Below are 20889 nucleotides of genomic sequence, written 5' to 3' on the forward strand. Positions count from 1 at the left end.
ACCCAACACCAGCACACACATGAAAGAGAGTTTCTCATTCTTTTATATATAAATATATATATATTTATATATATATATATATATATATATATATGAAGAAGATATAGAAACAACAAATACAAGAAGTGACGAAACGGAGTTGGAAGAAAAAGCATCTCACAATATTATTGGAGAGACTCTTTTATCTTCACCAGAGTTGAAAGACCGCGGGCATACCATACACTCGCCACCATGAGATCCCATCGTCTAATGAGATTAATATGGTAATCATTGCCAATCAAAGATATCTACTCTTGAGAAAACATCGAGACATTTGTAATATTTGTCATCGATATGTTAATCCTTTCATTATTCTTAAAGTAAATCTTGAAAATTTGATAATTGAATCCCTGATATTTGCGGAAAGAATTGAACTATCCTTATTAGCAATAATCCACGTCTATTATATAAAGAGGCAGTATTAGAAATCCAAGGTAACTTTTGATCCCTTATTACAAGGCAATTTGTATATATTTCTAACTTAGGCATTAGAGATGCACTAGACACAACAGACCACCATATTTTCTTGTCACAGATTAGTTGTCGAGATCAGTTGACGGTGAAATACGTACGTCCGAAACAATTACTTTATCTAACTTTCTTAATTGTAAATCTCGATCGGTTTTTTTTTGTTAGTAATTTTTTTTAAGAAGAGAATGATATTTCAATTTTATTTATAATCCTCACTTATGACAGATGACATTTATCGGTCTTTGATGAAGCATATAGTATTTGGATCGTGCTACAGCCCCCGCTGGGGGCTGTAAGTATATATTGTATGTGTTTTTTTTTTAAGTTATTTTTTATATAATATTTTTTAAAAATTAAAATAAATTTAGAACATCATTAAAAACACTTTCTTAATTAAGAAGTAAAAAAAAAAATTTATTAAAAAATACTTCCTTAATCACGAAGTAAAATAAAAAATCATAAAAAAATATTTTATATTTTACTTCGTGATTAAGCAAGTATTATTTAATAATATTATAAATTTTTTTATTTTTTAAAAATATTTAAAATCATTAAAAACATCTATATAAAAAAAATTAAAAAATACACATGATAAAATACACTAGAGCTCCAGCGGGAGCCCCCAGCGGGAGCTCCAGCATTATCCATAGTATTTATATGTCAGGCCACTACTTGATCTACTATATATGTATGTATATATGTATGTATGCATGCCCGCCCGTCGAGTCAGAAGAATTAAGCAATAGTACATGATGATCAACAACGTCAAATATTATATTTGAGAATCTCTTGGTGATCAATGGTGCGTACTTAAACATGATCCCAGAAATTAAACAACGTTAGAAGAAAGGCACAGAGATTAATCTCTCCGGCCTGTTTACTTTTTGCATGGTTTAAACAGTACTAATTAATTTGTCATGATCATGAATTTCTGTTAATTAATGAAAATTATATATGAATCAAATGAGCAATGCTAGATACAGTCCCCATTTGGGGACTGCAATACAAGTATAGGCAATTTTATCTTTAATTTTTTTAAAAATTACAAAATTATCCCTCCTGAAATGATGATTTTTCTCATTTAATAAAGGGCCTGCACATGCAGTCCCTAAGTGAGGACTGCAAATAGAATTTCTCGAATCAAATATAATAATATATGGACTATTATATATATATCTCAAATCAAGATTAATTAGTGCTCAATCGGATTTCCTAAATATAATATTAACATCACGTCGATCGTTAATTAGTTATTAATGTATCCATATTGTGGTTACGTACATCATTCTCTCTCTCTCTCTCTATCTTCCTATTACTTAAAAGCGTGTATAAGATGAACAGGAGTGAATAGTGCCGTCCAAAACCAAAACCAAAACCACGGCAAAATCAAGCAAGACCGCGTCCCTCTCTCACACGGCAAAATCGCAAAATCACACGGCAAAATCACAAATCTCGTCACAAATCACAAACCGAAGCAAAACCACAGCAAATCCTCCATAAAATCATCACAAAAATACACGGTAAAATCATAAAATCATCGTAAAATCTTCATAAAAATACCACAAATTAACAAAATCACCACAAGGCAAAATCACAAAACCGCAAATCTCGTCCCTCTCTGCATCCTCGAACGAAAACCACAGAGACAAAACAAAAATACCACAAGGAGATATTGGCGTCCGTGAGGCCGGAGGATATGAGCGTTCGTGGGAGCAAACGGCACGGAGATGGAGGCCGAGCTCGCTGGAGGGGGATGGCCGGTGGGAGACGAGACTACCATGGAGGTGGTGGCGCCGGAGGATGGCGTACGGCGGCGCAGCAGTATCAAACTCATTCGCGCTGTGCACAGCCGAGAGAGAGGAAGAGAGAGCGTGAGAGAGGGAGACCGGTGTGGGAAGACTCGCCGGAGTGAGGTGGTGCCGGTGGAAGAGGCGATGAGGCTCACCGACGCACGGCGGCGTCGGGCTGGGCAGACGAAGATTCGGCTGGGAGGAGAGGCAGCTTACCGCGTACGCGTGAGCCGAGGGAGGAGAGAGAGAGGGGAGGGAAAAGTGTGGGAGAAAAGAAAATATATAGGAATTTATTCACTTCTTTCATTTTGGGATCTTCAAAATGATTTAACAATAAAAAATTAAAATACTGATTAAAATATACATAAATATTAATTTAATTAAAAATATTGAAATAAATTAAATAAATAATAAAATTTTATTAAATATTTTAAAGAAATTAATCTCAATTCTTCATTTTAAATTTTTAGATTTGATCTAACAATAGAAATTTAAACATTAATTTAAACTAATTTACTAAATAATAAAATTTAAACAATAATAAAATTTTACTAAATATTTTTAAGACATTAAAATTATGTAAATAATTAAAATTTTAACATAATTTAAATATGATAATATTCTTAATTAATTAAATTAGACAAACGTGCGTGGGGAAAATGTTAGTTTTTAGGTTTTAAATTACAACCCTTCATCTTTATTCTTCAGATTTAATCTAACGATAGAAATTTAAATATTGATTTAAACTAACATAAAACAAATAACTAAAATATAAATATTTTACCATACACTTAAAATTAACTTTAATTTATAAAATATTAATTTTTCATCATTAAGTAAAAGATAAAATTTTACTGAATATTTTTAAGAGAATAATATTATATCATACACTTAAAATCAATTTTAATTTATAAAATATTATTTTTTCATCATTAAATAAATGATAAAGTTTTACTGAATATTTTTAATAGAAAAAAACTATATAATTAATTTAAATTTTTAATATAATCTAAATTCCATAATAAATGATGAATATAAATAAATAATAATTTTATTCATATATATTAAATTATTTTAATATTAGAAATTATTATTTATTTATTTATTTATTTAATTAACCAGACATGGCAAATGTGCTTTGCACGTTAGCCACCACTAGTATATATATATATATATCAAAAAATCTATACAATCTCTTACTATTCACACAACCTCCACACACAACACTTTGTTTAATTTTTATTATTTTTTTCTTTTATCAAATATTTAATATATGAATAATGAATAGAAAAATTAAATTAGTGTAAAAAGAATAAACTCAAAAAAAGTTTTAAAAAAATATTAAAAAATTAAAAAATCTTAAAAAAATGTGGTGTGTGGAGGTTAAGAGATTGTGTACCATTACTCTATATATATATATGGAACTTTGCTAGCTACTCATCATTCTCACACACCACACACCATACTTATTTTTATTTATTTAAAAAAAAAGTATGGTAGGTAATGTCTAAGGATGATGAATATAATTTTTCTATATATGAATCAATATTAATCTATGTTTTGATCATCATAATTAACTCGTATAATATCAGGAAATTCAAAATTTTTTGAGTTGTGTCACAATCTTTCATCTTGATCAATAATGGTCTATATATTATAATGAATTATACCGCGTACACTATCAAGTTAATACAGTTCGAAAGGGATATATATATATATATATATATAGAGAGAGAGAGAGAGAGAGAGAGATAAATATTTTAGCTACAAATGGATTACACAAAAGTAAACCCACAAACTGATATGGTTTGATTCAGTACGTCAAATTATAAAAAATTATTTTTATTATAAAATAAATCTAACTGATCACATGAAGCCATGCACATCAGTTTGTAAATTTATTTTTGTGTACTTTCTTTATGTATGTAGCACTTCTCATATATATATAATTATTATTATAGTAATTAAGCAATTAATTTGATTAGTCATTGAAAATGACATCCAAATTATATATATTATTCAAATATAAGGTATGATTACTAAACTAATTATTAATTTATGAAACTTGCTAATTAAAAAGTGTTAATTCTCTGTACTGATCCGCCACAGTAGGCCACTTTCGTGCATATATGCATCATTGAATATCATGTCATTGATCATCATCATGTAATATACGGCGAATTGTTATGTACAAATCAACTTATATATATATATATATTTATATATATGAAAAATGCTACTTGCAAGCGCATGGTGTAAAAGGCTTGCAATCAGCATAGTCATGTCAGTGTTTTCATTTTCATTCTCTCTTAATTTCGTTCTATCTCTTTTTAGAAATTTCGTTCTATCTCCCTCTTCTCGCCTCCAATCGACCGACCGATCCCTCTCCTTTCTCCTCCAACCGACCTCTCTCTCTCTCTCTCTCTCTCTCTCTCTCCATTTTGTTTCACTCTCCCTCTCTATATAAGCAGACAACCATCATTCTAAACAAACTTTAATTACTATTTTTATTTCTTCTTTTTCGGTATTTCTTTGTTTGCATTTGCACATAAAGTAACTAAAAGACTAGATTTTGTTTTGCTTTCTAACATTTTGGTATTTAGTATTGGATTTAAGGGAGTGAATGCGAACTCAAAGTTGAAAGAGCTCTCGATTTTATGAAGTTTCTCTAACTTTTCTTAATTTTAGGTTTAGGCTTTTGGACTAGTTCTATGAGTACAAGTGTCTGAGATGGGGGAACACCGAAAAGCACCCAGAGAGAGAGAGAGAGAGAGAGAGAGAGAGAGAGAGAGAGAGAGAGATGGAAAATGCGAGAGAGGCAGAGCTGGAGGCAAGCTCCATTCTAAAGCTACAACTCCTTTCAGTCTCACCCATGATGCAGTCAACAGATCCTTCTGGGATGCAAACCCCACCACTCCACTCCTCAGCCTTAGTCCCATTTTGTTGGGAAGAACCTGGCAAGCCCAGCCCTGCACCACTCTCACCAACCTCACTACCAAGTGCTTGGAACTTTCTCCAAGGTTGCTCTTCTATACAAAATTGCATTCCCTCACCATTGTCTTGGAGGGTCCTTTTGTGGGCAGGTCTCAATTTCAGTCTATTTCCTTTAAAATCACTTGTGGAGAGTGTGATAGAACAATCTTTGAATGTTGTGAAGTCCATAGGAAGAAAAAAGAGAGAGATAAAGAGAGAGGTTTTATTTTTCTTTCTTGCTTTTTATTTTATTTTTTTATTCCCCGTAAGATCCGATTACTTGCCGCTTGCACGCTCCCCTTGTACCCAATAGAACTGTATATATAATATATAGACTCAGTTGCGTCCTCGATTCCACACAAAAAGTCTTGTATATATATATATACACGTTAATTAATCAGAATCTTCATCCATATATATTTTATTTTATTGTACATCTAATTATTATATATAATATTGAATATGTTTGAGGCTGACCCTGCATCCACTTTCATCCTCCCCATATATACATACATACATACACGTATATATATATATATATACTAGGTCGGAACAACGTGCAAAGCACGTTTGCCTAGTTTGGTGAGACATCGATATTTATAATACATTAGTTTAGAATATAACATAATCCAACACATATTTATAATATCGATAGTTTTAGCAAAGTTGTCTCCAATAAGTTTAATACAAAACTAACAAAAATATCAGTTTAAAATATGAGTCCATTGATATTTTTACTACGATGCATCATTCTTGTCATCTTGTACTGCATCAATAGAGACGACGTTGAAATTCTTGTGTTGCTGTTGGTTGAGTCGATTGGGGTCTACCAAAAGTTCAATCATCCATTCTTTTTGTGAAACTTCTGCTACGAGATTTTCTATATATGGCAGATGCTCCTGCAAAGAAAATTTTTAATAGGCTTCCGTGATTAATAAAAATTTAAAAAATAGATGTGCTAAAAATTGATGTCTTGTAAATTAACACAAATCTTTGAATGCAATGTTCTTAATTAAATTACTATGCATGTTATAAATAAAAATAAAATTGGCATAACAGATAAGTATATAAAAATCAATTTAAATAATTTTTGTTATAATTTGTTTTTAATTGTTTTTTCGATAGGAAACTCAATATGCTCATAAATAATGTAGTAAACATGTCAAAAATTCTAAGATAGATTTTTTTACTCACAACAATAAAAGCAATGGAAAACAAGAAAACATACATCACCAGTATGATTCATCAGTTCAACTGCCGAACAACCAAATGCTTGCTCTACTTTGAGTAGGTCCAATAAAGCTCACTTTCGACTAATAAAGATATGTATTCTTTGCCTCTTTTTTAGGTTGAGGAAAAATTAAAGGATAATAATCTTGGCTCCAAATAGATAAGTTACACCTAAGTCATTTATAAAAAAAAGTGAACCATATTAAAAATATAATTTTTTTAGAATATATATTTTTTTATAAAAATTTAGATAAATTTATCTATTTGATACTCATATATAATTTATCAAAAACAAAACATGAAAGACCAAATCCAATTAAGTAAAAGTAATATTATATATAGTTATGACTGTCTAAACGTAATGTAATTATTTTATATAAGAGTAAGATCTGTTATTAAAAACTTAATTTTTTTATATAAATCTTGTAATTATTTATTATTTTTTTAAAAACTGCGAAGTGTTTTTTTACTTTACAATTATAAATATAATTTGTGATAGTCTTTTATATATTATTGCCTTTTATTTTGATTTAATTATTATTATTGTTGGTATTAATTTTTTTTTTTTTTTTGAGTTTGGGCTTTTTATAGTGGTTTTATAATTATCCATTTGAATTGGGCTTTGTGGGTATGATTTTATGCCCAGCCCGTATGAGAGAAAGGGGAGCCCAACCCGTATGAGAGAAAGGGAAGCCTAGCCCTTCTGAAACGGCGTCGTTTTCGCGCAGGTAAAATGAAACCCTACGTTTTCACGAGCCCGAGCCCTCCCATTTCTTCTTCTTCTTCTTTGTTCTTCTTCTTCTTCATGTTGCCGAAACCCTTCGGAAACGGCGCCACACGAATCCTCCCCTCCCTTCTGCCATTTCTTCTTTCTTCTTCTTCTTCTTCTTCCGCTCTCTGATGCGCCGCACGAACCACCCAGTCCCTTCTCCCATCTTTTCTTCTTCTTCTTTCTTCTTTCCTCTCCACGTACCTAAGTGTTGTGGTTGAACCTTGCGCCGCCATTCACCCACCCTCGCGTGGTCCATCGGCCTCACCTCACCCTTTGTCTTCGATTCATGGTAAGTTTTTTTTTTTTTTTTTTTGTGTTTTTAAAATACTTCAAAATCTAAATCGGGTTGATGAAAAAACCCTAATTGTTTTATTAGGCTTGCGCCACCATATCCATCTCCCGGAACTCACCCACCCTCGCGCGGACCGTCGGCCTCACCTCACCCTTTGTCTTCGATTCCCATGGTAAGTTTTTTTTTTTTTTTTGTGTTTTTAAAATACTTCAAAATCTAAATCTGGTTGATGTGGTTGATGATATTATGTAATTGTTTTATTAGGGTTTTTAATTTAAGATTTTTGTGATTGTGTTTGTGTTATTAGGATTTTGTAATTATTTATATGTTGTTAACTGGTGAAATCTGTATATATAGCCATTAATAGAAGAATATCCATGAACATACAAATACAGCAAAAGCAGTACCAATTTGTGTAATACCCTAACATTTAAAAAGTGCACTTTGTAATTTTTTTCAAAACTTGGCAACAATTTGGTAGTTGTACAAATGTAATAAAGTTCAGTAAACAATCTAGGTTGTTAAGTGAAGTGTATAGGAATTCATGATGCTGAGGAGAGACAACTACAAATTCAAAAATATATAAGCAGCAACTACCAAAAAATAGAATGAAAAAAAAAACTAATATTTAAATAAATTGTTTATAAACTGCATGACAAATGAATTAAGTACAAAAAGAAAAGGCCTTATGAGAAGTCGCAAACTCACCTTTGCAGTACTGGCAGCTCACAATCTCCCTGCCAATATTAAAAACAAAAAATGGATGAATAAAAGGAAACAAGAGGAAATGAAGTCAATAACAATAAAAAAAATAAAAAATAAAATAAAAATGGCAAATTATGCTGGAAGCCTGGAAGTGATAAAATGTTTAATAAGATGACAGTATGCATGAACAAATAATTACTTGGCTAATCTTCAGATTAGCCAAGCCATGTCAAGGCATCCTTCAGAAAGACTCGGCAGCAACTAAAACCTGGCCAAAGTTGTTCAATCCCACTGCTTTTGCTATATGTTTTTTTCCTAAGAAATCATCATTTTCACTTATTTCTACTTGTTTACCCCAAGATAGCAAATTAGCAATGCGGTGGATTGAACAACCAACAAGTGAAATCTATTCCCTTTTTAAAATTATTTTGACTGAAATACTTCTACTAAATTACAAAAATACGTATCCCAAATATATAGAAAGAAAGAAATAATACCATACACTTACTAAGATAAGAGCTAGAAATGTGCAGTTGATCCTCACCCAAGAACACCTCACAGAACTGGGAAATCAGCTGAAAACAAATCATCACCAGTAAAAACCAGCAGTAAACATAAAAAAACAGTAAAAGGAAAAAATGGTAGAGAAGAGAAGACCAGAATCTGCTTGATCCTTATTCACCTTAGTAAAGATCAGAATTTGTTTAGTTGGAAGTGAAGTTGCATGAGGAGCAAAGATCAGAATTTGTTTAGTTGGAAGTGAGGCTGCATATATGTGGTTGGGTTTGGTTAAGTTTGGCCTCTCAAAAGACATTATGTTTATAAACTGCAATGTCTCGTCTCCTCCCATACGACCACTCCAAGACCAAGTAAAAACTGCAAAACCAACCAAGCCAGACACAAGGAAAAAAACTCTCAAACCATATATGGAAAAAACTATCAAATATGCATGGATATGTTCTTTTGTTTTCAGCAAGAGTACAGTTTTTGTGTACATTTTTATTTTACCTTTCTCCTTAAAAATCTGTCTGACATGTATTTTTTTTTTTTGAAGAAAGTATGGCTGCCTGATAACAGCACAAAATCACAACGTGCAATTTTTTTCCTGTTGGCAGTTTTTTTTTTTTTTTGTTAGTCCAGAGTATTAGGTTATTTTGTTTTCTTTGGCAGCTTCTTTGGCAGCTTTTGTTTTCTTATCCACTGAGTATTAGGTTATTTTAAGTTTATTATTTTTCACCTTTATGTTTTGACAGTAATGTCAGTCCACCACTTTCATGTTTTTCATATCCTTTAGTCAATTTTGCAGTTATCCTTTAGGTTTTGACAGTTATACCAGTTGACTATTTTCATGTTTTTTTCGTTGTATGTTTTTTATTTGGGTTTATTATTTTTATCCTTTATAATTTGGTAGATATGTCAGCACAACATTTTGATGTTTTCCTGTCTACTTTTTCTGATCTGCAGGTTGAACCTGCTTTCTGATATGCAGCAAATTTGACAAGTCCCTTTCAAATGCATAAACTGCAGTGCAGTTGGGTTCCATGCATGTTTATTAAAGGTAAAGCATGATCATGAGGACACGACCTCAATCATAGTATATGTACATACTCATGATCATGATCATGCAAAGAAACTACTCATATACTGATATTAGCTAGGAAAAAGATTCCATATCAGTATGTACATATACTGATATGGAATCTTATATGAGTAGGAAGCATACTAATTTGGTCTTTATTAACAAGCATGCTACTTGTTAATAAGTGAGGCTGGTACCCTATTCATTTGGTCTTTAAGCAAGCATTGTTTATGATGGTTAATTGATTTAGATAAGCTTAGTAGTTTAAAATATGTTGATTATCTTGAAACTACTGTGACATATGAAAGTGGTGAAAGTGGTGCATATACTGTGACATAGGTAGTAAAGATTTGATTTAGATAAGCTTAGTTTCAAATAAATTATTTTTACTGTGACATAGAAACTACTCATATACTCATGTTAGCTAGGAAAAAGATTCCATATTAGTAATGTATTTGGCGTGCCACACTGCCAATAAACAGACTTCAAAAATGCTAAAGCTCAGTTTTGTAGTTTTTCACATTATCCATTAAGTATTAGATTATTTTGAGTTTATTATTTTTCTGCTTTCAGTTATGCAGTCCAGCACATGTATTTTCGGTGCATGCTTTTTATTTGGGTTGAACAACTTTTTTTATGTTTTTCTGTGTACTTTTTCTGCACTGTTAATGACAAGTCCCTTTCAAATTTTCGTTGCATGCTTTTTAACACTGCCAATAAACAGACTTCAAAGGTGTGAAAGTTCAGTTTTGCAGTTTTTCACATTATCTATTGAGTATTAGATTATTTTGAGTTTATTATTTTCCTGCTTTCATTTATGCAGTCCAGCACTTTCACTTTCATGTATTTTCGTTGCATGCTTTTTATTTGGGTTGAAAACCTTTTTCTCAGTTTCCTGTGTACTTTTTCTGCACTGTTAATGACAAGTCCCTTTCAAATGCATAAACAGGAATCAGCTGTAAAATTGGAGAATGAGGACTAACGATGCAGCTGTAAAACTGGAGACTGAGGACTAACGATGATTTAACAGAGCACTAACGGAAAACAAGAATTTCCGTTAGGCTCCGTTAAATAGCCACTTATATATATAGAAGATATTATATTATGTTTGATAATGAACAATTAATTATGATTTCACATCTGATCTGACGTTGGTGTCTAGTCAGAGACAATGAATTATTTGCAGCTGATCATTGACAATATTGGGGTCTTGTGGCGCCAAGGGAATTGTTTATGTTTTTCAATGTCCAGTTGAAGCTGCATAGGTCGATCTCACACATAATATTGTAGTACTGTCATTAAAGTTTTAAACCACTATACAGGTTCGAACTTAGGCCAGTTTAGATATAAAAATTATTTCGCGATATTATCTCATTTTATTATTATAATTTTTTTAAATTTATATAAAATATAATAAATAATTAAATTTTTTCAAATATTATAATAATATTATTATTATAATAATATTTTATTTAATTTTTAATTTTTATCTCTACTCACTATCTAAGTGGCACCTTAATTGCGTGGAGAAAATAAGGTCGTCATACACGAACAATTCTAACCTCAAAATAGGGGCTACTAGAAATAATATTTGCGGTAATAGAATGTGCAAATATCGCACAATCTCTTTAAAAAAAGTGAGTAAATACGATACCTACATGAAAAAAAAACTAATTTATTAATTGTGGATCTCGCTTTTTTTCAAAAGGATTGCACGGTATTTGTGCATTCCACGACTATATCTAATATTACTCTATCTCATCTTTGTGTAATTTTTCTATAAGTAGAGATCAATGCTTTGTATTCGAGTATAATTCAAATTATATGTAGTCCTAAAATATTCTGTCTCGTACTCTCTTCTCTATATTCTTTCCTATTATATTATATTTTCTATCATGTACCAATTGGAAATTTATTAGAGATGGATGCAGTTCATGTTTAGCAGCTAAGTACTATTTGTTCTTAATCTTAAGAAATGAAACATTAAGTATTTTTTAAGCAATAAAATATAAGAATTAGATTTAACCAGTCAAAATTAAAAGGTTGTCATTTATATTTCTACGTATGTACTCATGCATTCTGATAAAGATTATATATTTCTATATGGTTGTAAATCCATTTGAAATAGTCTTATATATTATAAACCATGAAGGTGAGAAAGTTTTTCGTTTTACCAATTAATTACAGATCACTATCGAATTATAAATGATCATCAGTAATAATCACATCACTTTGATGTGGATTCAAGATTTTCTTTTTATTTTGTATCTTCTTTTTTCTATTGGTGACTAATGTGTGAGGTCTGGAAAAATTCAGACTTATTTATATATATATATATATAGAGAGAGAGAGAGAGAGAGAGAGAGAGAGAGTTAGATTGATGGTGACAATTATAAAGGAATGAGATGTACCTCTTGATTTAATTTGGGAATTAAGAGGCTCTAATATTGCTAGTATGTCTGAAAGAAGGAAAACATGATTATCGGATCATGCTCCTCAATTTTATTCTCAGTAACCTATACCAAGATATTCATGGATATGATAGAAAGACTATTCATAGTTAGATATTCTTAAATTCACTTAATTACGAGAGTAATGTTAAATATAATCATATGGTGGAGCAAGCCCCACGTGCTCTCTTTTAAAAAAATTAGAGTCCGCCATTTAAAAATAAAATTTTTCATGTAAGTTTCATATTTATCTATTTTTTTTAAAGAAAATTTATACATTCTAGAACTGCAAATATTATTTTTCTATTTCTTATCTATACAATGCAATCCAAGGTGTGACAATAACTATATTAATGTAAAAAATTCTATGTGTGATCAACCCATACTCAATCTCATAAATATGTTTAAGATTTTGTGAAAGATCTAGTATCTTGAGTTAATTTGCCTGAATTTGGTACCACTCTTGCAGCCTGAAAGATAAATAAAAAAAGAAAAAAATTTTTCATCAGTCACTATTTATTATCTCACACCCCACACCCTATGAAAAAGTTATAGGTGTGGGGTATGAGAGTGAATGATGATTGATGCATTGCATTTCTCGTTAAAAAAATAATAAAAAATACAACCCTTGCAGCAGTACAACTGGTGTAGTGATGTGTCCACAATACTGTTCTCTGCGTCCATTCTAAAAATAAACATACAGGGTATGATGTTGAGTACCATAAAACATTCGAACGTGTCTTTCCTAATATCAATAGATTTTAGTCGGATTGACAGTTCACGATCCAACATCTTGAAAAACTGTTTGGCAATCGATGCAAAGTACATGAACAAAAAAGATTTTCTCTACTTGGGATCACGTACTCCTTTTTGACCAATGTAAAGTGGATCCCATCTTCCATGATTCTCTGTCTGTGACATTACTTTTTTCTTAATTTTCCTCGTATAATTTATAAAAGAGACATGGCTCGTTCTATAGCAGGGCCATTAATATAAACATCATGGTTCAACAAATACGGTTTGTGCTTGCTCAGTTCTTGTATGGCAGGTAACAGAAGTCTTCTAGAAACAAATGGTTGGAGCACTTTTCAAAGCAGACTAGGAGTTTGAAAATATCAACTGTAACTAGTGTTAACTAAATTAAGGCACATGAGGAAGTTTGATCTTAAGGAAAGTTGGTATAAAGAGAGAGAGAACTGGGGGAAACAGGCAATCAACATGATTCCTTGAACCAAACAGGAAATAAGCTTAATGACTAGAGAAACTGAAACTTGAATGACGTTCTCTGCCATAGTACAGAGGATCTTGCCATAGCTTCACACAATCACTATCAAGAATCAGATTATTCCAAAACAATGAAGAAAAATTATATAATAGTTGTGATGCAGAAATGTGCTTCCTGGTGATTGGTGACACGACTCTGAAGAAGCTTTTGAATAGAAAGACTAATCTAAAGTAGCTGAAGCACTATAAAAGTTATAGGGAACTGAGTTCACTGAAAATGAGTTACTGAGATAATTGGGTTCAACCATGTTTTATTTTGAGATGTGAAATCAAGTATCAAGTTCTTGACAGTTCCTTTGAATTCAGATGGATTAATGGGAAGCCACGAACGTGTAAAAAGTGGCATATAATCTTGTGTTCTCAAGAGCTCATTATCACACTTGTAAGAGATTCATGGAAGGGTTCTGAGTATTCCTGTGCAAGTGGCATAGAACAAATATAGAAGCAGAGAGAAAAGGCAGAAAAGATGGAGACTTAAAATATAAATTTGTAAGTTTTGAATTTCAATTGGAAAAGAAGATACATAAAAAGTTAACAGACCTCAGCTCCTCTTCGCCTGAACATCATTTCAGGTCAATAATCTTCCGCACCCGCATCCCCTTTTTACTGAATAAAGAATCTGTTTTTGGGGGATCATTGCTGGTTGAAGTGTTTTCCATAAACTTTATGTAAAACTTTTGTTACTTATCAAGACAAGATGATCAATGTTGATCTCTAGCAGTGTCAACTAACACTGGTTTCTGGAAAAATTTTCCAAATTCAGTTTTAAGATCCCAGCGGGACTGGTATTTGGAGGAGAACCCATCTTGGTAAAGCAAGGAGGTTGTTAGTTTTGCTTTGACACAACTTTTGGCACAACCACATAATAAAATGTTGATTTGTTTAAAAAATCTTTACTATTTAGTATTTTCTTCGACAGCTTTAGTGTTCTAATTTCAAAACAATAGTTGTATATATATTAGTTGTATCCGTACCAGCACTCACTTGAGGTGATCAGCTGGCTGCGTATCACTGACATAGGAGACCTGACTAATAAACCAAAGAAATGCTATAGACGATCATATGGCTTGTAACTCAGAATCCATGTGGATCAAGAGCCAAATCCGAGGTCAAAAGGCCAGACCTTACAACTTGGGGGACTGCGTCCCTAGAGTTGGAGCTCAAAATGAAAGAGATCATGGGCCCAGCAGTAGTAGTTAAAACTCGAAACCAGAGAGATGATATCCATATGATTTACATACCCAACAATGCAAACAAAAATAGAAAAAAGATCAAACTAGATGAGGAAAAATGTGTTCCTCCTTGATAAAGGCATTGCATCAACAGAGGGGATAACTTAGGCTGGAAGGCATTGCATCAAAAGAGAGAATAACTTGGGCTAGCTGGACCACACTTGCAAAAAATAGAAGAAAGTTATAAAGTAGAGGAAGGTTAGAGACAGGGCCACATATCACCATCCTTAGTTTTTGCCTTCTTGGTAGGATATTTTGTGGTGGGTTGCTTGGAAGCAAGCTTAGGGTACAGCTATATAGTGGTCATGAAAAGGTTATAGATTTTTGTCAAACCTATCCAAATAAGATAAGCACGACATTTTATGCGATCAAGGAAGAGCTGTGAATTTATATGAGGAATATGGATAAGGTTGCATGAGAATGTGTAAGGTTGAATTGGAAGATGGAGTGTTGTTGAACAGGGATGTTGATAGCTAGATAGTCAATATATCTAGGTAACTAGAATGATATTGGTGAAGTTGATGATGGCTAGGTGGTCAACATAGGTGATTCAAATAGAATACAAGATGGTGAGATGGAATGGCTCAAGAAAGAGAGGTTGACATGTGTCATCCTACATGTGCAAGCGGGTCCTACATACAACATAGAGGCTTGCTCCCCGAACACTCAATACCTTCAGTAGCTCATTGCATCAATCAAAGCAAAACAAATTAAGAACACTTATTACAACTATGAATTCTAGAAAATACTTCAAAATCTAATGCAAATTCCACGAAATGGGACTTGCATGCACATTATAATGATTTAAGGAACGTACCCAAAACATAGGGTAAGGACCGAATTGGTCAGTGTTATAATTTGCTGATGCCATGGCAAGGTTGTGGGAAATCTCTGCTGGAGCAATGGCCAACGGAAACCTTATGTTATGTGCAGCGACAATTAATCATCCCTGCAAACATGTTGAAATTAACCATCTTGCAAGGAACACCGTACATAAATGTTTCAAACACGCGCCCAAATCAAAGTATTAAGTGGAAAAAATGTGCATGGCATAAGCTAAAATGATTCATCAACCTCAATCTAGCTAATTAATAATCTCGGTGAATTTAGTGGTAATAAGATGTGTCTTTCCATATGTTGTTTGCATATGAAATACAAATTCCTGTCTCCCGATTGTGGAGCCAAAACAAAGACACATTTTTTCCATCAAGCCAAACACCCTCAATGTTAGAGAAGATACTAGCCCTAGATTACAACATATATATCAGTTTAGCAGAGAACCCAATTGACGTTAGAATCTGTACTCTATCATAGTCCCAGCCTTAAATCCAAAGTCAATCCTGAAGAAGCATAAGAAGAGGAGGAACCTTCTTCCACTGGGGCAGGCATATTCAAATCGAGGCTAGAACCCAGCTCCTTTGTTCCAGAAGGGCTGAGATCTTGTTGGCTTAGCATTGATGGCTCATCCCCTTTCTCCCAATGCCACCTCTTATGCCCACCCAAAGCTTGCCCACTTGAAAACACTCTCAAACAAATGCTGCACTTGTGCCCTGATCCCAAAACCATCACCCCATTGTCCTCCCCGCTATCCCTTTCATCGTGGCCATGGTGATCCTCAACCCTCTGATCACCATCGCTCCTCGTTATGGCGAAACACCCTTTCACATTCTTGTGACTCGCCCTGTGACCTCCTAACGCCCGGTGCGACCCAAATACCTTCTTGCAGCTCATACACTCGAACCGGCAGCTTGCCTCCTCGGCCGCATCCTCCTTGAGAAAAGACCCACCTGATTCTTGAACCCCATGATGATAACTACCAGAAACACTCTTGCTCTTACTCTCAATGCCCCCATTGGCCATCATTAACAAGCACGCTGCAGCTTCGTAATCCTCTTCAGTCATCATTACGGGCCGTTCCGAACTACTCACTGGCGGCGGTACGGGTCTGCGAAGATTCTGCGGGGGATTAATCCCGCGCCACTGTCGTTCCGGGTGGCACCGCATGTGCCCGAACAAGGCCTTCCACGACCAGAACTTCTTCCCGCACTCGCTACAAGGCCGCATGATCTTGGGCGCACTTGACAAGTCTGGTTTCTTCCCATGTTTCGGCTTCGAAACCACGCCGCTCGAGCTCAGCACCATCACTTCATCAATTCTAATCACTTTCGAACGCTTCTTGCGGCGGGTTTTGTCGTCGGAAAGATGTGGGGAGGAGGGAAAGCGGAGACCGGAGTCAGAGGTGTTCTTCTTCATCGAGATTTCCTGCGCGCCAAATTGAAAGGCAAAGGAAAAGAGAAAAATAGAAAATGTCGGAGGGATTGTATATGTAGGGTCGGCGGTTGCTATAGCTCTGCGAGGCTGAGAGAGAGAGAGAGAGTTGAAATGGGGCAGTTAGTTTCAGTTGGGAAGTGATCGAGTTTAGTGGTTATGTGTGCTGCATGGGTACAAATTACAGGGATGCCCAGGCGGGAGTGGTACGTGGGATTGAAACAATCGAGGGCGAAATAGTGAATTGGTATTGCTTTCTTGGAGGCAAAGGAAGTTCAATTCTGTACGGCCCTTCCGTGGATCTGATCAAAATCAAGTGTTTGAGACGTGCTCACTCTCAGACTCACTCCCCTGACCATTCGGATATCTATCTATATATAATGGAAAATTATATATGTTACCCTTTTTTTTTCACAAAAATAAAGATTGCCTTATTAAACCAACCACTTGAGGGTAATATTTTTGAATTCAGATAAAGCTATTATTATCATCTGTTAATTATTTGAATATCTTTTTTTTTGGGGTATGAAGTTTTATATGTATTGAGATTTTTATTTATTTTTATTTTATTTTTTTAACGTATGGTGTGTGACATGTCAAGTCAGAGAGACCTAATTAATCTAGAATAAATTGAATAATGCTATTATGTCATCTCATTTTGGCCTTTCATTTTGGCTACTCATGCATTTAGTTTTTTTTTATATTTATTTCTTTTACTTACTGATTAAAGAAGTGATTATTAGTGTACTGATATTTTTTTATATATTTTTAAAAATATTAAAAAAATATGAATAAAAAATTTTTTTTACGACACGCATAGCGGTCACTTTTGGGGAGACGCTTGTAGCCGATCGGGTGTTATACCCATTTTTACACCGACAAATGAGAAGTTTCCATGTATGGGTTTCAACAAAATAGACAATAGGCCTGCATAGCTGATCACGTTTTTATATTCTCTGTGTGCCCAATCTCTTCCCTTCCTCCCCCGTCTCCCACTCTCTCTCTCACACTTTGTGTAAAATAAAACTCCATTCGGCATGTCTTCTCCTCCCCCACCCTCGTCGGCCTCAAAACCTGATCAATACATCATCGGCTTGAGATTAAATAGAATGAAATTTCCAGTTCCCAATTTAACAGACCTTATCTCTTACACTTTGTTGTATCTGAAAAAACTCAGGTCAAAGGAGCTTAGAAGTTGTGGTCCTAGAGACTAAAGAAGCTAGATTCTTCCATTTATCTTGTACCAAAGTCATTGCAAACTAAGGTTAATCAATAACCGTTATAGCATGCTCCATCTTCTTCTTCCTCTCGCTAAAGCTACGGCATGAAATCAAGCTTGGAAGACAACACTGCATAGGCGTAATTGGTTTCTCATTTTTCTATTAAAAGGTCTCCATTTGGGGTTCTTTCACTATTACATACAGAGTTAGTTCCATATGGAGTATCATGTGTTGACTTTGGAGGGAGGTCAAGTACAGTTTGTTTAACTTTTATCTTTCCCTTGGAAATGTTCTGATTACCTGAGATGTTTTGGTCCTCAACATCTAGGTCTTGCTAGATGCTTTCTCAGAAAAGTTCAACCAATTTTTTTTTTGGGAGATGGCTTTGAAATGGAACCAGGAGTTATGTCCTCTAAATGCGCTTTGTTGACTCGAGGGGTCCCCGCAGAGAAGTTATGATGGACTGGAGTGTTGTCACGGGAAGGGGTAAAATCTACAAAACAATCAATGAATACAACAAATTTGATGGAGCCAATAAACTTATATTTCTACATGTCTATCTCCTACATTCTTTATTCCTTACACTTATCGCCAGAAAATTCCAGTTCTTGAATCATGAGATTCGTATCCACCACACATCGCCACAGAGTGAACGATGCCCTCCGTTCTCAATTCTCCAAATGATTTCTTCGTTTTCCGTTTGGTGCAAACTCAAGTCATCCTCGCCGATCTAACAGTCCCATCTGATCAATCTCCACGCCTCCTGCTTCTACGAATTGAAGGTCCCCCATTCAATCTGCTTCATTTACCATTTTCTTTCCCCGTTGGGATCTCTTGAAGGAGACGAAGATGGGTTGGAGGGAGATGGGAGAATGGACGTGCACCCACCGTAAGTAGGGGTGAAACCCGCATGGTGACGGGGGGCGAGGAAAAAACTCCATCCGCCCCGCCTCCCACCTAGGCCAACACATTGTATTTTAAAAAAATAAATTTGATTTAAAAATATTTTTTTAGATCTAAATTATAATATAATTTAAATAATAAATTAAAATTTATAAATATAAAAAGAACTTAAACTCATTAGAGTTAGATTTTGGATTGTCTTAGCCTCCTAGACTAACTTTTATATAAGAGGTCAAGGTAATACAATAGTCATCTTTAAGCAATGTGGGACTTACTACGCAATCCAATGACTTGAATATAATTTTAAATCTTTAATAAATTGTATATATCTATATACAATGTATTTATTTATATATATATATATAAAATTATATATGTGGAGCGGGGGCAAGGCGGGGCGGGGCCCCGCTGGGGTCATCCTGCCCCCCACCCCCGCTAGGCCCTCTCCATGTGGGGTGGGACGGAACCCAAGGGGGGGGCGCCCGCTGTCCACCCCTAACCGTAAGTCCAGTAAGTCTACCACGTGTTGCAATTTTATTGGCGGGTGTAAAAAGGGAATAGACAGCGGCTTCAAGCTTTTTCCTAAATTCTTTTATTATTATTATTATTATGTTGGGAACCTCTCTAAGTCAGGACTCTTCGGACCCACCCCTATAGAGTAAACCACAGTCTCGTGCACTGCACCCTCAGAAGTTTCCCTACACAGAACTGGTTAAATTGCTGGCTTTTCATCAGGAGTGTGGCCCGAAAGATTGTTTGCATCCGTGAGGTGTTGAATCTTGGACCTTGAAGGAAGTGATACATCAAGACCAAGACTTTCACCACTTGGGCCAACTCTTTGAAATTTTTCCCTAATCTTTGAACAATCTTAAAACCAAGAGTCAAAATTTCAATTAAGAAATACGAGTAAAGAGGAGGGTGTAGTCGTAAATAATTTTTACAAATGTACACTTACAAACTAGCATGACTGTACTTGAGATGTTAGATCTATTTTATAATAAAATAATTTTACAATTTCAAAAAATAAAATAATTTTACAATCTTGCGTACCACATAAACTCACATTAGTTTAGATCTATTGTAATAAAAATAATTTTAACATTTCACATATCACATCAAACCAGGAGTCGAAATTTCAATTAAGAAATATGAGTAAAGATGAGGGAGGGCGTAGTCGTTAATAAATTTTACAAATGTACACTTACAAACTAGTATGACTTTATTTAAGATGTTAGATCTACTTTATAATAAAATAATTTTACAATCTCGCGTATCACATAAATTCACATAAGTTTAGATCTATTGTAATAAAAATAATTTTAACATCTTACATACAACATCAAGTCACGTCAATTTGTTAATTTACTTTTATTAAATTTGTTTATAGCGAAAACATTTCTAAGAGCAAATTGATTTTGTGGCAAACTACGTAGACTAATTTTGTATTTATTCAATTTTAATGGACAAATGTTGGTGGTAGGGAATGGTGTTGGATGCTCGAAATTTCTTCATAGAAAGACGGTCAAAGCAGCAACCCTCTACAAGTTACTCCTTCGCTCGCCGTTATAATGGGAAAACAAATGAAAATGGAAGGAACAGAAGGGATTTCTAATTTTGTCTCAGAATATTCATATCTCACTTCATTTGGTTAAGGAAATATTATCTATATATATTGTATGTA

General features: G+C 33.9%; 1 protein-coding gene and 1 long non-coding RNA gene across 2 annotated transcripts; one reads left to right on the forward strand and one right to left on the reverse strand.

The window, feature by feature from the left end:
- Nucleotides 1-7271: 7271 nt before the first annotated feature.
- On the forward strand, nt 7272-11151 carry LOC109006509. The gene is made up of 4 exons (XR_004798542.1): nt 7272-7564; nt 7652-7739; nt 9737-9830; nt 10801-11151. It is a non-coding gene; the product is annotated as an uncharacterized LOC109006509 (long non-coding RNA).
- A 4737-nt stretch (nt 11152-15888) lies between these two features.
- LOC109006506 (zinc finger protein ZAT3) lies at nt 15889-17103 on the reverse strand. The gene has a single exon (XM_018985796.2). It carries the CDS (start codon nt 17068-17070, stop codon nt 16126-16128), a length of 945 nt encoding a protein of 314 aa, XP_018841341.1. The 5' UTR covers nt 17071-17103; the 3' UTR covers nt 15889-16125.
- Nucleotides 17104-20889: the final 3786 nt, after the last annotated feature.

Source organism: Juglans regia, chromosome 16 (genome assembly GCF_001411555.2).
Source record: "Juglans regia cultivar Chandler chromosome 16, Walnut 2.0, whole genome shotgun sequence".
NCBI classification, from domain to species: Eukaryota; Viridiplantae; Streptophyta; class Magnoliopsida; order Fagales; family Juglandaceae; genus Juglans; species Juglans regia.

Coding starts and splice junctions, on each gene's coding strand:
- LOC109006506 (XM_018985796.2), bottom strand. CDS start 17,070: ATGAAGAAGAACACCTCTGACTCCGGTCTCCGCTTTCCCTCCTCCCCA.